Source organism: Salmo salar, chromosome ssa19 (assembly GCF_905237065.1).
Source record: "Salmo salar chromosome ssa19, Ssal_v3.1, whole genome shotgun sequence".
Classification (NCBI taxonomy): domain Eukaryota; kingdom Metazoa; phylum Chordata; class Actinopteri; order Salmoniformes; family Salmonidae; genus Salmo; species Salmo salar.
The window spans coordinates 69,874,865-69,895,033 of record NC_059460.1 but is presented as its reverse complement, the minus strand read 5'-3'; the positions used below and the strand labels follow the sequence as shown (position 1 = coordinate 69,895,033).

Below are 20,169 nucleotides of genomic sequence, written 5' to 3'. Positions count from 1 at the left end.
ACATTCCCAGTGGGTCAGAAGTTTACATACACTCAATTAGTATTTGGTAGCATTGTCTTTAAATTGTTTAACTTGGGTCAAACGTTTCGGGTAGCCTTCCACAATAAGTTGGGTGAATTTTGGCCCATTCCTCCTGAAAGAGCTGGTGTAACTGAGTCAGATTTGTAGGCCTCCTTGTTCGCACACACTTTTTCAGTTCTGCCCACAAATTTTCTATGGGATTGAGGTCAGGGCTTTGTGATGGCCACTCCAATACCTTGACTTTGTTGTCTTTAAGCCATTTTGCCACAACTTTGGAAGTATGCTTGGGGTCATTGTCCATTTGGAAGACCCATTGCGACCAAGCTTTAACTTCCTGACTGATGTCTTGAGATGTTGCTTCAATATATCCACATCATTTTCCTTCCTCATGCCGCCTTCTATTTTGTGAAGTGCACCAGTCCCTCCTGCAGCAAAGCACCCCGACAACATGATGCTGCCACCCCCGTGCTTCACAATTGGGATGGTGTTCTTGGGCTTGCAAGCATCCCCCTTTTTCCTCCAAACATAATGATGGTCATTATGGCCAAACAGTTCTATTTTTGTTTCATCAGACCAGAGGACATTTCTCCAAAAAGTACGATCTTTGTCTCCATGTGCAGTTGCAAACCATAGCCTGTTTTTATGGTGGTTTTGGAGCAGTGGCTTCTTCCTTGCTGAGCAGCCTATCAGGTTATGTGGATATAGGACTTGTTTTACTGTGGATATAGATACTTTTGTACCTGTTTCCTCCAGAATCTTCACAAGGTCCTTTGCTGTTGTTCTGGGATTGATTTGCACTTTTTGCACCGAAGTACGTTCATCTCTAGGAGACAGAACACGTCTCCTTCCTGAGCGGTATGACGGCTACGTGGTCCCATGGTGTTTATACTTGCATACTATTGTTTGTACAGATGAATGTGGTACCTTCAGGCGTTTGGAAATTGCTCCCAAGGATTTACCAGACTTGTGGAGGTCTACACTTTATTTTCTAAGGTCTTGGCTGATTTCTTTTGATTTTCCCATGATGTCAAGTAAAGAGGCACTGAGTTTGAAGGTAGGCCTTGAAATACATCCATAGGTACACCTCCAATTGACTCAAATGATGTCAATTAGCCTATCAGAAGCTTCTAAAGCCATTACATCATTCTCTGGAATTTTCCAAGCTGTTTAAAGGCATAGTCAACTTAGTGAATGTAAACTTCTGACCCACTGGAATTGTGATACAGTGAATTATTAGTGAAAAAATCTGTCTGTAAACAATTGTTGGAAAAATGACTTGTCATGCACGAAGTAGATGTCCTAACCGACTTGGCAAACTATAGTTTGTTAACAAGAAATTTGTGGAGTGGTTGAAAAACAAGTTTTAATGACTCCAACCTAAGTGTATATAAACTTCCGACTTAAACTGTACCTCACCATACCATGAGACATCCATGTCTTCTTCATCACTGGAAAAGATAACTGTTGAGATTTATATCATTTAAAGGCTTACAAACAGGGTTGTCAAGCTATTTTGTCATTTCTGGGGGGAATAACTTTTCTAACTTTTAACGTAAATTATCTAAAAACACGTAAACTCATAGTCATACGTTTTAGCTTCGACCCTATTTTACATCCTCTAAGGCGTTTGTATTGTGACCGCCATCTGTTGAGAACATGCTCTTGAATACAGAGTGAGTATCATGTTTGGGCTGATAAAAGTACTAAAATGAGGATAAAATGTAAATGTCAAGATGTCCACACATGTTGATTTGAATGGGAATATCTGTTAAAGTTATACTGTCAATCCTCCATAGAAAACCTATTTAAATCATAGAAATATAGATAATAAAATAGATATGACCATTTTAAGTTGATATTCGACGGTGGGTAGACGGGCTAGTAATTTAGAACTAAAAATGTTGTTTCAATTTCAATGGTGTACCAGCAAGAATTGCAGTGGTCTGTAGGGATAGGTCCATGATATGATTGAAATGACGCCCACCCTGTATTTAAGAGCATGTTGTTTATCAACCGATGGCGGGCACAACACAAAAACCTCGTGAAATAAGGCCTGAGCTACAACATATGCGAATATAAAAACAATAGTAATTTATGCACTTTTTTTTTTAAAGAAATATTTTTAAATGATATCAAACTCAACTGTTTCTCTGTTACAGTGAAGAAGACATGGATGTGGAATGATAGGGTATGCACAATGGGTCAATTCTCAGCACATTTAAAGTCACATCTCATGTTATTGGTCACACACACACATATTTAGCAGATGTTATTGCGGGTGTAGCGAAATGCTTTATCTCCTGAATGTTCTGCTATTCCGGTCCAAAACGTCACTTCCTGACCACTTCTTCCATGGGCAAACATGTATGGAACGTTTTGTATAAATCAAAAAGGGATGCTGTCAAAAAGTTATTCAATTCAAATGTTTTTATCGTTAAGGTAGTTAATTCAAACTAGCCACTTGCGAAAGGTACTCCTTAAAAATAGCTTCCATAATCTCCATTTTGCTAGCTACTATTTAGTATTTTATTTAAACAGATAAAGTAGTGATGTTGACAGTGCCATAGTTCCTCTTTTACAAAAGAGTCCTTCATTGAAACTAGACCCTAGTCACTGTTGTACGAGACTAAACATGCCATAGTAATCTGTCCTTCTCACAGGCAGAAAAGGTAGACTCGCTTGTGATCAGTGGTGGTGGGTAACTCAAGCTGATCATTTTCAAAATTAGCTTTCTCAGAAGAAATGGAAAAATATTGAGAAATGTTTTTCATGATTTAGCTGGTTTATTTTGGACTGAGGTCAGTTTCATATTGTTGTAATTATTATGATTCAGTTTTAGCCTACAGTCCTCTGAACCCTCTGTCTGTCTCTCCACCATGTGATGTCATGCAGTTTCTTTGTAACCCCCTCTCTGAGTCTGGGGATTTGGAGTGTGTGTGTGTGTGTGGCTAAATGAATGAGCAGAATGAGGGGAAAAAGTATGCACACATCATACTAGTGGGCATGTGAGAAAGTACATTTTTTGTGTCGAAGAGGATGATCATGGTGATGACTACATTGCAATAACACTGTTGATCTGCTGACTGAGAGAACCATGTCAGAGGTCAGGAACAGGGCCAGCTACAGGGCGAGGTTTCCTGCCCCCCACCCCGGTGCACGTTTTGGTTTTTGTCCTAGCACTACACAGTGGATTTAAATAATCTAAGCTTGATGATGAGTTGGTTATTTGAATCAGCTGTGTAGTGCTCGGATAAAAAACGAAACGTGCACTCAGGGAGAACCTCAGGACTGAGTTTAAGAAACTATAGATCATTTTTTTTAGGAGCTCAGTCTGGGTCTCAATTTACTGTTAAGAGAATAATAGAATGCTCAAGGTGCAAACAATTTTCCTCTTGTTTTATCAGTCACTAGCTAGGCTTCCATCCAATTGGCGACAGATTTTCATATATTCTAAAATCCACGTAAAAACAGTATACTGCATTTTCCCACCAGAGATGTTTCCATCAAATTAACTCGTTGCAGATAAAAGGCTGTGCGTGATGACGTAGTTCACACACTTTTGCGGTTGAATTCCCATGTACCGAATAAAATAAAATAGAAGTTCAATGTGTTTCCATCACATTTCAACTCATGTCAATACCAGAGTGGGCACACTCGCTATATGAAGCAACTCTTTCTCACAAAACATGTTGCTCTATATAGCGAGTGTGCCCACTCTGGTAGTGACACGTGTGCTCTAGCTAACAGCTCGCCAATACAGCGCGGGTATAGCCTACATCAGGGATGGGTAACTCTAGTCCTCAGGGGCTGGACTGGTGTCACTTTCCCCATCCCTAGCCAACACAGCTGATGAAACTAATTCCATTCTAAACTGAAGATCAGGATTAGTTAGTTATTGGTGTTAGCTGGGGCTGGGACAAAAGTTTGACACCAATCAGGCCCCAGATGACTGGAGTTACCCATCCCTGGCCTACATGATGAGATTATTATGGATCAAATTGTGGATTATTTCTATTTGTCAGACGGCAGCCAAGCATCGATGATCATGTCACCAGAATAAGACCCTCGATTATTTATTGGAAAGGAGCATCAAGCTCATCACCGTGCACGTTCACCACCTTGTGAAGTTCATCATAACTTATTTAATCTGTAGCCTTATAAACTGCATGGTTTCCTGACGAGTTGTAGTGGGAGGACCACACAACATGTCATTGCGGGACAAGTTTACTACGATATGATGGTTATTATATTAATATTTGCACATAAAAGGTTTAAACTGCATAATTCATTTTTCCCAACACAAAAAGGTCCCACCATATCTAACATATTTGGTTTTGTCGACATTTGGAAAGTTTACCGACCAATGTTCTGTTTCCATCAGGCTGTCCTGACGACGTACCTTACTCGAATAAAAGTTTGGATGGAAATCTGGTTAGTTTTAGTCACTCAATTAGCCATATCAGCTAATATTTTTTTGATTGTAAGTTAGTCTATCCAGTCATCTAAACCTGTAGTAATTATGGCCAACTACCGACTGGGCATGTAGGGAATGTGCCCAGGGGCCTTGACCTCCAGGGGGGCACCTCTGCCCAGAATGTTGGCAGTTAAGCTTTTGTTGTTCACGTAGAACAGTTTTACCTCTGATTTGCTTAGTTTAAATACTCCAGGCCACAAGGTGGCACTACCTTGTTTGGCAGGTGCCGGTTGTACCTAATGTAAGCTGATTAGCAAGCTGCGCTAATGTTGTTGTTACTAGCAAGAATGTGTAGTAAGCCCTACAAGTCTCGCTTAGGGCCCAACCAAAGGCTAGAGCCGACCATGGACAGGGACGACAGAATGTAAGATATGTAAGATTACACTTGATTTATTTACGTTATCACTGTCTGCTTTCAGTGTTACGGTGGCTGACTGCTGAAGTTTTTTTTACAAGGTAGGAGTAGGGTGTTGGCCACAAATGTACTAGAAACAACTTTTGATTTAAAAAAAGAAAAGAAAAAGTTGATACAGAAAAAGAAAATGAGTTTGCATTAAAGATTAACTTGAAATGGACATGGCATTCCTTACTCAATACTCCCAGTAATGCAACGCCATAAACTATTTTTGCCTTCTAATCAAGAGTTGATATCTTGACCGTCAGTTATCTGGCTAACTTATTAATCCTACTTTGTGAAACCCTACCCTGACCTTAGTCCTGTCTGTCTCTGTCTGTCTGACTGAGCCAGTTGCAGCGAATGAACCTGCTCATCTCTATCTCATTCTTCTTTTCATGAGCAACAATGAAAAGGGCTAAAACACATTATTCTGCAGTTCTGTCTGTCAGCCATTTTTTATGTGTGTTTATCTAACACCCATCCACCACCAGGTAACTTGGTGTGATTGTGGTTTAGAATATGATGTTGATATGATTTGCATTGCAGTAGGTCATAGTCTTTATGATGCTTTTAGAGAGAGAGAGAGGGAGATCGTGCCACTTGTTCTGTGCTATACCTCTGCCTCTTCTCTCCTTCCTCTCCTCTATGCAACATCCTCCTACCTACATTCATGGTTTTATTCAGTCAAACCCCCCAGTGCAGTATTTATGCAGTAGCATACAAACATACATTTCCCCGCACAGTCAGTCTGAGCGGTTTGCGGTACTGTATAAATAGCAGGTAGAACCCCTCACAGGTAGAGTAATATATGTGTGCTGTGGGCAGTCATGTTTAAACTGAGACTGTTAACATCACTAAGGCAGGTTAGATTTAATATGGTCTTCTGTCATCATCTCCCATCTCTGTTTGTTTTGTATCAATGTACATTTTCCCATGTGAAAATTACTATCAATATCATGAAATCTAAGGCCCAGTTGGTTTCCCAGACGTAAGGCTGCTTCTGGACTAAAAAGCAATGTGCAATAGAGAATCTCCATTGAAGTAGTATTTTGGGTCCAGGAATAGTATGTGTCTGGCCAAAGGGCCTATATTATGCCAAACTCCTGTCCTCAAACTGCTGTCTCCCTCTGCTGGTCAACATGTGTATGTACTACTCCTGCTGTTTTTATTTTGGACATGGCTATCTGTATGTCTGTTTGTCATAGCTCAGCATTTATAATCCTCATCAGCCCTTGGTCTCAGTAGGATAAAATAATAGAATATTGAGAATAAAAATACCCTGTATGATGACTATTTGAAAAATAAAAAATAAATCAGATAAACAATGTATTTACTATAATCTGAGTAGACACTGCTATTTGGAACACTTTGTAATTTCTATCCAGAAATAAATGTTCATACTGTTCAGCTTTTCAGCTTTCCTTTTGTGGTTAAGTTAGTTCAGGGATTTCCCAAACTCGGTCCTTGGGACTCCCAAGGGCTGCACGTTTCCGTTTGTGCCCTAGCACTACACAGCTGATTCAAATAATCAACTAATCATCATGCTTTCGTACTTTTATTCAGCTGTGTAGTGTTATGGCAAAAAACCAAACGTTTACGCCTTAGGGTCCCGAGGACCGAGTTTGAGAAACGGTGATTTAGTGTGTTTGGGAAAGGTGTGTGTGTGTCGTGTGTTCACCTGTGATGCTGACTATAGTGTGCCACCAGATGTCGCTGTTGAGATGCACATCGTTCTAAAATTGCCGAATCTGTTCTTTTTCCGTTCGAGTCGCCGTACAAAAACAAAAGTCACTAGGCAGGAAGAGAAATGTCAAACTTTGGGAAACTGGTAATGGCTCAACTTTTCTCTTGTAAGATGCATTCGGGTTATTATAGACTATTACACTCGTAGCTAATGACAGACTACAGTATGACAACATTAATAATACCGTTGTAAAGCGTGATGATGGTGGTGGGGCTGAGCATTGGCTGAAACGTTAGCAAAACGTCTTCTCTTTTAGTCATAACTATGGCTATGACATCACTGGACGAAACAGTATTTTTTTTAGCAGTCCTAGACTAATAGCTTTATTCTTTATTTTGAGCAGAACATTCCCCTTAGTGTAACTTACTCTCAAATACCTGCCATGAATGTCCTGACTCCTGCCATACATTTACCATAAAGTAACTGTCCTCATCACGATGTGTCTGTTGCCAGGTGCCGCTGTGTCAGGTGTCCTGGGCTTGATGACGGGAACTGCAACTGTCCTGGCCGCTAGAGAGGTCAAGGAGAAACTGGCAGCTCTGAGTCTCAGTATTGTAGAGGTAGCTAGTATGGCTTTCCTGTCCCTCTAATGTCCTGTCCAGGAACACTTATGTGGCAGTTATGTGAAGCAGGCCCACCAACTGGGGAGCCAGGCCTGCCCAAATTTCTGTTGGCCCCCCACCAATTAATTTCTGGCTACGACCCAGATATGAATGGACAGATCTTATCTGCTAATAATGTCTGTTTTGGTGTTTGTGTTGGCTCCCACACAGGCCTTTGCAGATTACATGTATTTGACAGGACAACGTAGTCTACTTGATTAAAGTGTGTGTGTTTCAGCTCCCGGCCCTCTACACTACTCCAGAGGTGCAGCTCAACTATGTGGAGTCAAGAGGCGGGGCCAGTGGAACAGGGTGTGGCCGAGCTGAGGAAATGGGCCGAGCCTTTCACCGACCAGTGTCAGGTATACCTCTTCCTCAGCGATGTATGTATCGAACCTATCATCTGGAACAAGATGGGTGTATCTAGGAAATCACAAGTGGCATCTCCCTCATTATCTTGTTGAATGCTGAGATTTAAGAATGTTTGTGGTAATTGTTTGTTTTCCTGCAGGAAACGGGTCTGGTTGCCCTGGAGAAAGCAGAGGTAGGTGACAGACACTGTCTACTAAGACTAGACATACAAACACACACTAGTGGTGCACGGATCAGCTGTTTGTTCACCTGCACCCATCCGCAATTGCTAATAAGCCATCCTCAACCTCCCGGCTATATGTGATAAAATGAAAATCTAAGGCCCACACCCGACCCTAACCCGCTAATATAGAAAACACCCGACCCTAACCCGCTAATATAGAAAACACCCGACCCTAACCCGCTAATATAGAAAACACCCGACCCTAACCCGCTAATATAGAAAACACCCGACCCTAACCCGCTAATATAGAAAATACCCGACCCTAACCCGCTAATATAGAAAACACCTGACCCTAACCCGCTAATATAGAAAACACCCGACCCTAACCCGCTAATATAGAAAATGCGTTGTAGGCTACAGTTAGTGACTGGCCGAACAATTTTTTTTTACAGGAGGTGCAGGATTTCTTTTGACTGATTTTAAATGTGTTTTGGCTCATAATTTCCAACATTTTGGTTGGCTAGTTCTTAGTTAACTTGTCTATAATTAGATACATGAAGCTTCTCTTTTGTCATTATATGTTGCCCTAGAAGAAAAAATAAACCCTTGCTCACTAGAATAATGTCCTAAATCGATAGAATGCTTCAATATAGTTGACATCTGTAAAGTTTTCACTGTCATCTCTGCTTCTTTCGTTTAGGGACCGGGGAGAAAATGCAATAGCTTAAAAAAAAAAAAACAGAAAGATTTTCTGTGCAACCAGTTTGACCGGTTGTAAGGAAATAGAAAGATGTAAAAACAACCTAATATGTGTTCGGCTTGGATGCATATTTTCGACCTAATATGTTTCTGATAAGATTTCAGTTCAGCTTGGATGCATATTTTATGTCTTTTGAAATAAGCTATCAGCTTTTATGATTCTGATAGGCTACCTTCTGTATCTTTATCTAACTGCACGTTTGCAATTCTCTCAAAATGCTGAAAGAAATAAATCATATTTCAAAATGTGTCCTACATTTGGTGTATAATTTTACTGCAAGAAATGCTTAATTCTTCAGGAGTTAATATTAAGGCTATGTGAGAGGTTATAGACCTACAGTCAGTGTCCAGATTTCAGTTTCCATTTAACCCAGTAAAAGGCCTATTTGAAGTCCACGTCTTGTGACTCAAATTTGTATAGCGCCTCACAATCATTACACAACATAGCTGGCACTGCTATCATCCTTTTTTACCACTTTTCCAAATCTTTCACAAACATTACTTTTCTGGCCCTCCCTTCTCCATTTCACAGCTTTTCTCTTATTAAACTCAGACATTGTCTTTTTTTGCCTCTGTGAATTGAACTGCTTTTTCTGCCCATTCACAAAAGCATTTGGTGATTGGCGTGTAGGATATTTGTCGCGCGTACAGTTAGGCCCTAAAGTTTAGGCTTACGCACTAATGCCAGATATAATGAAAGAAAAACCTCAATGTAGCCTATAGCTAGAAATTGCACAAGAATTATACATTTATGGATTTTTAAATGTATTCTCTCTTTATTCAACCCGCATGCCACCCACCCGCCCTTCATCCACACAATATTTAATGACCTTAAACCTGCCCTCCCCGCATATATAACTGTGGGGATGGCGGTTTATGAGTCAACCCGCGCATAACTAACACACATTGAGCTTTCTGTCCATTTTTTAATTTTGGGAAAAGACTTGGATATACTGAAGCATAGATTAAGGTTCTCTCTATCTCCTCTCCGTGATGTCATATCCTGTGGAACAGGAAGTCTACAGGACTTTAGAGCCCACTGTGAGCACCTCCATCAGGACAGTGAGAGGTGAGACGCACATCCTCCAGAAACTTTCATTTACATGCCATATTATGGATGCATACTTAATTGTGTTCTCTCACTCACTCACTCACTCACTCACTCACTCACACACACACACACACACACACACACACACACACACACACACACACACACACAGAGACACGTACGAGTTCCTCAAAGATCCTCCTCCTGACCTCTCCTAGCGTCGGGGTGGTTGGCTTCTCTGGCTTCCTAGGACTGTACCTGGCCAAAGGTAACATTTACAGTGCCTTCAGAAAGTATTCACACTCCTTGACTTTTTCCACATTTCGTTGTTACAAAGTGGGATTCAACTGGATTTAATTGTCTTTTTTTGTCAACGATCTACACAATACTGTAATGCCAAAGTGGAAGAAAAATTCCAACATTTGTAAAAAAAATAAATAAATTATAAAACATAAAATATATTGATTAGATAAGTATTCAACCCCCTGAGTCAATACATTTTCAGGTCTAGCCATAGATTTTCAAGCAGATTTAAGTCAAAACTGTAACTCGGCCAATCAGGAACATGGGGTATCAAAAAGGAAGGAGTACCAAGGCACTCTTCATATAATGAATTAAAATGCCTTTATTTGTATTGCATGTTCAATAGAAACAAAGTCTTAAAAATCCGATGCGTTTCGGGGTATTGTGTGTAGGCCAGTGACCAAAAAATCTAAAATCAATTTTAAATTCAGGCTTTAACATAACAAAATGTGGAAAAGGTCAAGGGGTGTGAATACCGTACCAGTACCAGTCTCTCTGTCTCTCTAGGTTCCAGGGTGAAGAGGCTGGTGTTTCCTGTAGGGTTAATGGCTCTCAGTGCTTCCATGTTCTACCCCCAGCAGGCAACCTCCTTAGCCAAGGTCTGTGTGTGTCTTCCACCCCTTTCCCTCTCTCTCCCCAACGGGAAGGGCTGTGGTTTCCTGTAGGAAGTTCTGGCTGTGAGGTAAGCGTGTGTGTGTGTGGTCAATAGTCTGCCCGTTCATTTTAAAGCGGTGTCCCATGCTGTTGCGTAGAAGCCTGGGATATTTTGGGTCTGTTTTATGTGGTTGTCTGAGAGACACACCCAGAGAGGATACAGGTGTGTATGTATGTGTGTGCACCAACACAGCCAGATCAGACAGACAGGAGGGATGATAGAAGAGAGGGTGATTATAGAAGCAGGATAGGAAAGTGATGAGTAGACAGCAGATGAGAGGGAGGATGGAAAGCTGTGACCTCTGACTGGTGACTGAGGTAATGGATGTAGTTTTGTGAGTTATGGTCAGTTTAAATACAATTGAGTTTTATTTGTCACGTGCGCTGAATACAACAGGTATTTAACCTTACAGTTAAATGCTTACTTACAAGCCCTTAACCAACAATGCAGTTTTAAGAAAATCCCTAAAAAAGTAAGAGGTAAGAATAACAAATAATTAAAGAGCAGCAGTAAATAACAATAGCGAGGCTATATACAGGGGTACCGGTACACAGTCAATGTGCGGGGGCACCGGTGTTGAGGTAATTATGTACATGTAGGTAGAGTTATTAAAGTGGCTATGCATAGGTAATAACAGAGTAGCAGCAGTGTGGGGGGGCAGGGCAATGCAAATAGTCTGGTAAGCCATTTGATTAGATGATCAGGAGTCTTATGGCTTGGAGATAGAAGCCGTTTAGAAGCCTCTTGGACCCAGACTTGGTGTTCCGGTACCGCTTGCCATGCGGTAGCAGAGAGAACAGTCTATGACTAGGGTGGCTGGAGTCTTTGTCAATTTTGTACGTACATATTTCTCGTTGGGGTATGTACGTACAGTCACTGTGGGGACGACGTCCTCGATGCACTTATTGATAAAGCCAGTGACTGATGTGGTGTACTCCTCAATGCCATCGGAAGAATCCCGGAACATGTTCCAGTCTGTGAAAGCAAAACAGTCCTGTAGTTTAGCATCTGCTTCATCTGACCACTTCTTTATAGACCGAGTCACTGGTGCTTCCTGCTTTAATTTTAGCTTGTAAGCAGGAATCAGGAGGATACATTTTACATTTACATTTTTAGTCATTTAGCAGACGCTCTTATCCAGAGCGACTTACAGTAGTGAATACATACATTTTTTTTGTACTGGCCCCCCGTGGGAATCGAACCCACAACCCTGGCGTTGCACACACCATGCTGGCATTGCAAACACCATGCTCTACCAACTGAGCCACATGGGGGCCTATAGGATAGAATTATGGTCAGATTTGCTAAAGGGAGGACGAGGTAGAGCTTTGTACGCTTCTCTGTGCGTAGAGTAAAGGTGGTCAATAATTTGTTTTCCCTCTGGTTGCACATGTATCATGCTGATAGAAATTTGGTTAAACTGATTTAAGTTTCCCTGCATTAAAGTCCCCAGCCACTAGGAGCGCCACCTCTGGATGAGTGTTTTCCTGTTTGTTTATGGAGGAATACAGCTCACACACACACACACACAATTTGTGTGTGTGTGTGGTGGTTCTCTTATCTCAGGTGAGCTGGTATTCTATGTATAGCTGGAGTCAGCAGGGTCGGGATGCTGGGAAGATGCTCTGGAAGGACCTGTCGTTTGGCAAGGGAAAGGTTAATCATCATCATGACAAGGAATGAAGGAAAGATGTTTGAGATTCAGGTGAAATGTGTCAGTAATAATGATGTGCATTACTGCTTCCTGTTTCCCCTCAGGCAGGTTGAGAAGACCGAGGACAAGTGCAAGTGCTGGTTAATTGTTTGTTTTAGTATTCTAGTATTCTTTCTAACAAAGATATCTGCATATATTTCAGGATGTTGTGTATCCCTGGAAATAATCTGATTCATGTAAACATTAGTTTGAAAACATAGTTGTCCAAAAAAAGTGGTCTCTTGGCATAATTGACCTGGGAATGAGGTAAATTGATCCGCGGAACAGGGTAAATTAAGCCTCCTACGCATTTCTGTACTGGATGAAATATGACCACTACCTTTTTAAAGCCATGTCTATCTTTATTTCCCAAACACAGTTCAACACCATTTGAAGCACACAGGCATCTGAAGCAACACTCTGTACCTTTTTTAACACTTCGAAGCCAGTTCCACTGCATTTTTTTCATTGTTTCCCTCTAATCAGGGACTGATTTAGATCTGGGACCCCAGGTGGGTGCAATTAATTATCAGGAAGAACAGGAAACCAGCAGGCTCCAGACCTTGTAGGGTAAGAGTTTAATACCCCTGTTCTAACACAATACATTCATTTGACTTTTGTTGGACCTCACTTGCGGTCCACTTTTTCCATGTGGTTTCTTCCTTCACAGACTCCATGAAATGATCACCTCTTCCTAAATATTTGGTCAAATTATTCATTTTATGTATGGGTGGCTCCCTTATTTGAATTTTGGAACTAGATATTCATATACTTTGAGGATGTTACAGCATGTCATCACACCCACCAGTGCTGAGAGCCTGCTGTAACTGTTATTACCATCATCTATGCCTAAATTGGTTTTGGGTGGTTTGAACAACCCATTGATAACCAGGTTCTTGTTGTAAAATACAATTTGTTTTCAATGACATGACCTGGATTACTAGAGGTGAAATAAACTATGTAGGTCTGTACCTGTGGATAGAATACACATTCAACACCCCTATAAACACAGCGCCGCCGTGGCCTACAAACACAGGCACACACAACACCCCCCATACACCTCTATCTTGTCTCTCCTGTAACATGATACATCCCATTTCCTCCTGCTCTTTTACCATCCCAACTAACCATGCCAACGGACACCCTCGACTCCTGTCAGCTGTCCTCTGACCTCAATTGAATGTTTTATTTCTAGCCAAATCTTAATGCTCATAGTATTTTTTTGTTGTTGCTATTTATGTATTTATTTCCAGAGACATCCCCCCCCATCAATGATCCACTGCAGAGTGCACTACATAAATGATTTCAAACGTTGACATTTATTTGAGCATTGTGGTGTGTATATATATATATATATATTTTTTTTTTTAAGTATTTTGTGTTTCAGATTAGGATTTTGTTTGTTTTTGTATTGATTGTCCACCCCCAGAAATCTCTTTTGTAGGAACAGAGAAATGGTCCTAATAAATTAATCTCATATCTCAGTGTGTTATTGCTGATAAACACAAGTGCATATTTACCAGTGTTGTTTTCATGGACTGCGTATGCCTCTAGCATTCTCAAAGAGAGGGTAGTCTGTTCATATTCTATGGGATATTCTGGTCATGTCTGAAGGCTTTTATGTGTGGAATTAGTTGTTCAAACTTGGACTGTTCCCACCCCATAAAACTTACATAAGGAGAAAAAAGATAGAGGAAGCAGTTCATCTGCAACTCCAGCCTGGCCTCACATCTTGATGTGCTTTAGCCAACTCTACCAACCCTTACTGATGGGACCAGGCGAACACTACTGTACAAACGGAATCTGCTGTAACCCTGACCAAATGATCACTGCAGTTGTTTTGAAGTAGACTCCAGTTTCCCTGCGCAGTGAGGGTGAGCGAGTTAGTAGGGTAGGTATATCGGGGGTGGGAGTGTGTTGGTGTGGCTTGACACTCGATCTTGATGCCGTGGGAGGTGTGACCCACTAGGGTCTTGTTTGTGTGACAATGCCTGTATTTGTGCAACCAAGTGATCAACACACGTGTGTGCCAGAATAGAACATTGTGTTATGGTTGGATAGGTTGTGTAAAGACCCCATGGGGAGTTAAGTGTTTTAATCTCCCTGATGTGTCTTTAAAGAGATTGAACCCTCGGTCTCAGCCTATGGTTAATCAGTACACGGGCAGCGCTTAAAGCTCTGGACATAAACATGTCAGGTTCAAAGGTCAGCGAGGCTCATGGGAGTCTATGAAAATATTATGGCCTGTCTTAAGATGAAGGATGCTGTCTCTTTTCTCCACCCTCCTGTCCTTCTCTCAGATGTAAATATTGTGGTCTATGCTGTACGTGGATCAACAGTAACTAAGTCATGTAAACACTGTCCTGCCCTATTTCCTACCAGCTTTCAGAGTTCATATGAGGGTTTAGGGTTTGAGTTTATTTTATTTTTACAGGGACAGTGCACATTAATCAACATTTCAGTAACATTTTCAACCGCAGCAACAAGACAAAATCCATAAAAGCAAAGTGTTTCCACACCTCACAAGCTACAGACATGGAAAGCGGCAATACACAGCTAGGGATTATGTTCACAAATCTGATTGACCTTTAGCCATGTCTTCATGCGTTTTGTGAAAGTGTGATATGTGGTACAGTTGTGTGTCTGATGGCAGTGTATTCCAGACATGGGAAGCTCTCACAGAGAAAGCGGATTTACTAAAGGTGCTTTTCCTTAAGGGAACTATAGTCACCTCTCATGGCAGACCTTGTGGATCTGCTGCCATATGTTTGGGTTTTCTGTAAAAGTACTGAGTGGAGGGGGAGCCAGGCCATTTAGGATCTTGAATACAAGACATGCGGTGTATTGCACAAGATTTTCCCAACTCAGGAGCTCATGCTTTCTGAGGATGTAACAGTGATGATCCTATCAAGCACTTTGAGAGCCTGTTTGTAGACAGACTGAATAGGTTTTAATGTTGTACAACAAGCTTGGGCCCAACTAGTCAAGCATCATAGTTTTGCTACCTCTGCAGTCATAATTTCGTATAAATCGGAAATTAGCTAGGTTGAATTTGGTTATTTGAATTACCTCTTTCACCTGCTTTTTAAAAGAGAGGTTGGAATCAAGTATGATGCCAAGGTACTTCAAATCAGATACCACCTGGAGCTTCTCCCCTGACACAGGCATCTGCTGCCTTTGTGAAGAACATGCAAACAGTTTTTTGCACATTGAGATGCAAACACGAGTCACTGAGCCACTTTGTAACCTGGACCATTACAGTACTGAGTTCTTGTGTAGCTTGTTCGCTCTTTACATGCACATGTATCATCTGCATACATTTGCTCTTCAGACCCAGTACAGACGGAGGGCAGATCATTAATGTACAGGCTGTACGTTAATGATCTGAAGCCCCAGTATTGACCCTTGGGACAGCTCATTGCTCACTCTGACATTGAGTTCTGCCTTCAAGGTATGATTTCATCCACGGGTGGAGTACAACTGTCCAAAGACAATGGAAGACTAATATCGCTCCTTTAGTTGGTTGTTACTGAACTTGAAACTGCTCGGTTCTCACACATTTGGCTAAAGCCAAATAGAAAAATGAGAGATGTGAAACTACATAATTAGAGCATTAGGCCTTTACTCTGGGTTTAGTTTCTGAGTGTTGGATCAGTCTCTGTCTGGGCAAAGGGTTGGGATGCAATGTTTGTATATTCTAAACTGGACCACTACTGCCACGTCCTGACCAGTATAAGGGGTTATTGGTTATTGTAGTTTGGTCAGGACGTGGCAGGGGGTATTTGTTTTGTGGTTTAATGGGATACTTATTTATGTGTTTGATTTGTGTTCCGGGGTTTTTGGGTAATGTTCTTGTTTTGTATTTCTATGGTTTTCTATGTGTATTTCTTTGTTGGCCTGGTATGGCTCTCAATCAGGAACAGCTGTACATCGTTGTTGCTGATTGACTTTGGTAGCCCTCTTTTCATCTGTGGTTTGTGGGACGTTGTGGTTGCATAGCTGTGTTTTAGCCTGCAATCCTGTTAGTTTTCTTGTTTGTTCAATGAAAGTCATTATGAGCACTCAACCCGCTGAGCCTTGGTCCACTACGTACGACGACCATTACAACTACACTGTTAGGTTGTGAAAGTGTTTGTTGTTCAGGCAATGCTGTAGTGAATGTTCAGTCAGTGAAAAACTAACCATCACATTGATATGCATTTCTACGCCCCTGGTTTCTGCAAGACCTGACTAGAACGTTTGTGTGCCTGCGCGTGTTCCACTCCTCTGTTCTCCATAGACTTAACAGACCACACATTCCCCTTTCACAGAGGAAGAGAAAGTATGACAGAGGAGGCGAGAAAGAGGAAAAGGCTGATGACATCACCATTCTGGGATTTCATTGTAAAGCCCTTCCTAGATCTAGAGAAGTCAGTCACCACAAATACGCTCTGAATCTTTTAATTGCAAAAACATAAACACATTAAAACTACAAATTACTATAATTTAGGATTAGTTACCTAGATTGGTCTATAAGGAAATGGAGCACGCTACACCCTTTCAGGTTCTAGATAGGATTCCTACACAAAAGGCTTTAAGGTTTGTTGATTAGCAGAATAAACTAAAAACTACATCAACTACTAAAATGATGGCTTTAGATAAAATATTTGATCTATTAAAATAAGTATTCATGAACCCTAAATGAAGTGATTAGTAATGTTTAATGCCCCTTTTTAAAAATATTTATCTATTGTCAGTAGTCACACACCCCACTGCTGAAGTGAGAGACAGGCAAATAATTAACTGAATTGAAATTGACCCCAAGTCTCTCACTCCAATCCCCATCTTTTTCTGTGTCTCTGGGCCAGCTCACTCTTCGGGGCCGGATGACATCTTGAGGAGAGAGCTCTTGTCGATCTTGAAGAGTCTCCATCCCTCCTCCAGAGAGAGGTCTGCGGCGCCGCGACGCTTGTAGAACTCTATCGACGCCTGGTTGCCCTCGGCGACGATGAAGTGCATGCTGCTGCAGCGAGACTTGACCGCCGTCTGAGGGGGAGAGAGGGAGAGAGCAGGCGTCAGCACACATGTACCGGACAGTGATTGTGAGCTTTCCCCACCCCCTTACACAAAGCCATTCGAATCTAAAAATCAGCTTTTCCTGCGAACACCATTTCTCTTTTCCCAATACATATTCATTGATTATTTCAACAGCAATAAACAAACAGAACAGGAGTGGAATCAGCTATTTGTACAAAGACTCATAATTCACTGAAATGGGCTCTACAGAAAGTATGGAATTCTGTTTGAGTCATTGACCTACTTCTACAACAGGATTCTGACCAGCCATGTAAAAACTGTCTGACATCTACCATCTAGTTGGAACGATGTTTGTACTGTGTAATAACTCCTAAGTTACTCACATGACTGAGGAGCTTGAGGATCTCTGAGCCGATGCCAAACCCTGGTGGAAAAAGAGAGAAGACAATGGGAAAGCAGTAAAAATGGACGGAGGATGAAAGTTTATGGTTATTGGTCAGGTCAGAGGGGAAGTGTTTGTGCTTACCCCTGTACTCTTTCATGACGAAGAAGTCTTCCAGGTAAAGCAGCTTGCCGATCCAGGGGTCATAGGTGAAGTAGTACATGGCAAAGCCAATTACCACAGGACCTAGACAAAAATAAGTATCCACATAAATACAAGCCTGACGTAGTATAACAGAGCTTGTACCAGAGTTACCCCAAAACACTGAATGAAGGTCAATTCAGCATTCTGCCCTAAATGGTTATGAGCAGCCAGGATGTGGGGTGGCAGATCACAGATGTGATTAAGGATAACTTCAACTCTAAACTCAGTCTGGTTTTAGTGAGGCCAGAGAGGACTGAAGAGGAGACGTGTCAGTTGGGCAGTGGTGTAAAGTACTTAAGTAAAAAATACTTTAAAGTACTACTTAAGTGGTATTTGGGGGTGTTTATATTTTCCATTCAACTTTTACTTCACTACATTCCTAAAGAAAATAAGGTACTTTTTACTCTATACATTTTCCCTGACACCCAAAAGTACTTGTTACATTTTGAATTCTTAGCAGGACAGGGGAAATTGTCACATTTATGCATTTATCAAGAAAACATCCCTGGTCATCCCTACTGCCTCTGATCTGGCGGACTCACTAAACACACATGCTTCATTTGTAAATTGTCTGAGTGTTGACGATAGCCCCTGGCTATCCGTAAATGTAATACAAAAACAAGAAAATAGTGCAGTCTTTTACTCAGGTACTATTTTACTGGGTGACTTTCACAATACAGTACTTTTACCATCACTGCAGTTGGGGTTGTGTTGGGAGAATTGAACACATGCAGTTTATCACACAAACGTGTCTGACACACACACAGACCATAAGAGGAAGTAAGACAATGTGTACCCATCAGCCTCTCGCTGAGAGAGACAAACGTGTACAGCTAATGTTTCAAACCTACATACTTCTCAAACAGAAAGTGTAAGTAAAGTGTTGGGCTCCTCCCAGACACCAAAGATCATGCAATTGTGTACACTGACAATATAACTGAAGAGAGAGATGTCTGTATACAGTACAAACTGGGCTAACAGGTTTGATCTATGTTTGGCATAGGGAAAGTAACTACATGCATTGAGAGGCAATGTTGGGGTGGATTGGAGATTCACAATCTCTTACCATTGTTGTTGCTCTGCTCACTGGGGTCTTCTGCCACCAGGCAGTGGTAAAATGGGTGGTCCCCAAATCCGTCCTCAAGTAGATCTGTTTTTAAAAACGTTATAAATGCAATTTAAGCTGTGTGTGCAGTCAATCACATGGTAAGCAGGACATTAGTGGTTCCAGTTTCATTCAGACTCACCTTTCTCAGTCAGTATCACTTGATCTTCCATGTCTTCATATTTAGCCAGTTCCTAAACAGAAGCGGAAACAATTGTCTGATTCAAAACCAAGAGCAAGTCAAATGGGGAACGTGTATCACTGACTGAGATAGGTCACCGTCAACAGAACAACGTTAACGTTATAAACACCTCAAACGGAGGAAACAAGGCTCCTTGCCAACGTAAACAATTAAACTACAGAGCCAACTGTGATACCGACGGATATCCTGAGGAAATCGTCGGTATTTATGTCACCTTCAGACACAAGTTTGCAGAGTTTCTTTGAATGAAGTCAAACAAAACGGTTTTGTCTAGGCTTAAGCAGGGCTACAAACTAACAACAAAGAAAGGGTCTCAAGTTCAGGGCGAGGGCCAGATTGTTGTGTAGTGTAGGCTAAACATACTTCAGTATACTTTCCAACAACTTTTGCAAAACAAAAATTAAGTAAATCTACGCAAAACAGTAGACAGTGCATTTAGTTATTCTCCTCGTCAATTTTTTTTGTTTACGGCCTACCTTTATGAGTCGCAGAATGTCAGGCACATCTTTGGGTTCTGCTTTCCGCAATTTAAAACGGTCCATTTTCTTCTTTTACTCTTTTTCCCTTTTCTCACTAAACCTCTGTATGTGAAGTGAAGCAGGAGAAGTTTCTTCATTCGCGTCCCAGGAGTTTAAACCTCCGCAGTCAGTCTGGGATCCTGACGCCTATGTCGGGAGAGTTTACATGCAGCAGTAACCTATCTGGGTCGGATCAGCTGGACTGGATCGGGCTTTGTCTCGCACCGCGGTTTTATACGGACCGATGGGGGTTGGCGAGGTTAACCGGAACTCGGCAGTTTCTGGCCAATTGGAACGAAAGATCTACGACACGTCGCAAGTTTCTCTGTTGCTTTCTCCGGTCAAGAGATAACTTGCCTGACGAGTCACCCTGAATTTAATGGCCTTATTTCACAAGTTATAAATAGGGCCATTCTGCTGCTCGCTACAACGTAATTTGGCCATGCGATGTGGTTGGGTAGCCAGGCAACGAGATAACAGCTTCAAATGATATTATTTTCACTGCATC

The 20,169-nt window shown here is 41.5% G+C and overlaps 2 protein-coding genes across 7 annotated transcripts; one reads left to right on the top strand and one right to left on the bottom strand.

The window, feature by feature from the left end:
* The first annotated feature begins 1,235 nt into the window (after window positions 1-1,235).
* Window positions 1,236-13,713, top strand: LOC106579467 (MICOS complex subunit MIC27). 5 transcript variants are annotated; one of them, XM_014159403.2, is made up of 7 exons: window positions 1,236-6,742; window positions 7,090-7,196; window positions 7,477-7,600; window positions 7,750-7,782; window positions 9,547-9,601; window positions 9,802-9,851; window positions 10,394-13,713. In XM_014159403.2, exons 1-7 carry the CDS (start codon window positions 6,700-6,702, stop codon window positions 10,549-10,551), a joined length of 570 nt encoding a protein of 189 aa, XP_014014878.1. In that variant the 5' UTR covers window positions 1,236-6,699; the 3' UTR covers window positions 10,552-13,713. The 5 variants fall into 5 exon arrangements, 4 of the variants coding, with proteins under 4 accessions (XP_014014878.1, XP_014014880.1, XP_045558590.1 ...); XM_014159405.2 differs by having other exon boundaries at window positions 1,238-4,859; XM_045702634.1 differs by having other exon boundaries at window positions 1,238-4,868.
* A 2,945-nt stretch (window positions 13,714-16,658) lies between these two features.
* Window positions 16,659-19,977, bottom strand: LOC106579466 (diamine acetyltransferase 1). 2 transcript variants are annotated; one of them, XM_014159402.2, is made up of 6 exons: window positions 19,620-19,927; window positions 19,084-19,135; window positions 18,903-18,986; window positions 17,777-17,878; window positions 17,634-17,674; window positions 16,659-17,259 (listed from the first exon to the last, which is right to left on the bottom strand). In XM_014159402.2, the coding sequence occupies exons 1-6, from the start codon at window positions 19,683-19,685 to the stop codon at window positions 17,083-17,085; spliced, it is 522 nt and encodes a 173-aa protein (XP_014014877.1). In that variant the 5' UTR covers window positions 19,686-19,927; the 3' UTR covers window positions 16,659-17,082. The 2 variants fall into 2 exon arrangements, with proteins under 2 accessions (XP_014014877.1, XP_014014876.1); XM_014159401.2 differs by having other exon boundaries at window positions 17,634-17,878; window positions 19,620-19,977.
* Window positions 19,978-20,169: the final 192 nt, after the last annotated feature.

Coding starts and splice junctions, on each gene's coding strand:
- LOC106579467 (XM_014159403.2), top strand. CDS start 6,700: ATGTCAAACTTTGGGAAACTGGTAATGGCTCAACTTTTCTCTT. Junction 7,601..7,749: donor CTTTCACCGACCAGTGTCAG/GTATACCTCTTC, acceptor GTTTTCCTGCAG/GAAACGGGTCTGGTTGCCCT. Junction 9,602..9,801: donor CTCCATCAGGACAGTGAGAG/GTGAGACGCACA, acceptor GACCTCTCCTAG/CGTCGGGGTGGTTGGCTTCT.
- LOC106579466 (XM_014159401.2), bottom strand. CDS start 19,685: ATGGACCGTTTTAAATTGCGGAAAGCAGAACCCAAAGATGTGCCTGAC. Junction 17,879..18,902: donor TGAGCAGAGCAACAACAATG/GTAAGAGATTGT, acceptor ATTTTTGTCTAG/GTCCTGTGGTAATTGGCTTT. Junction 17,260..17,633: donor TCCTCAAGCTCCTCAGTCAT/GTGAGTAACTTA, acceptor TCTCCCCCTCAG/ACGGCGGTCAAGTCTCGCTG.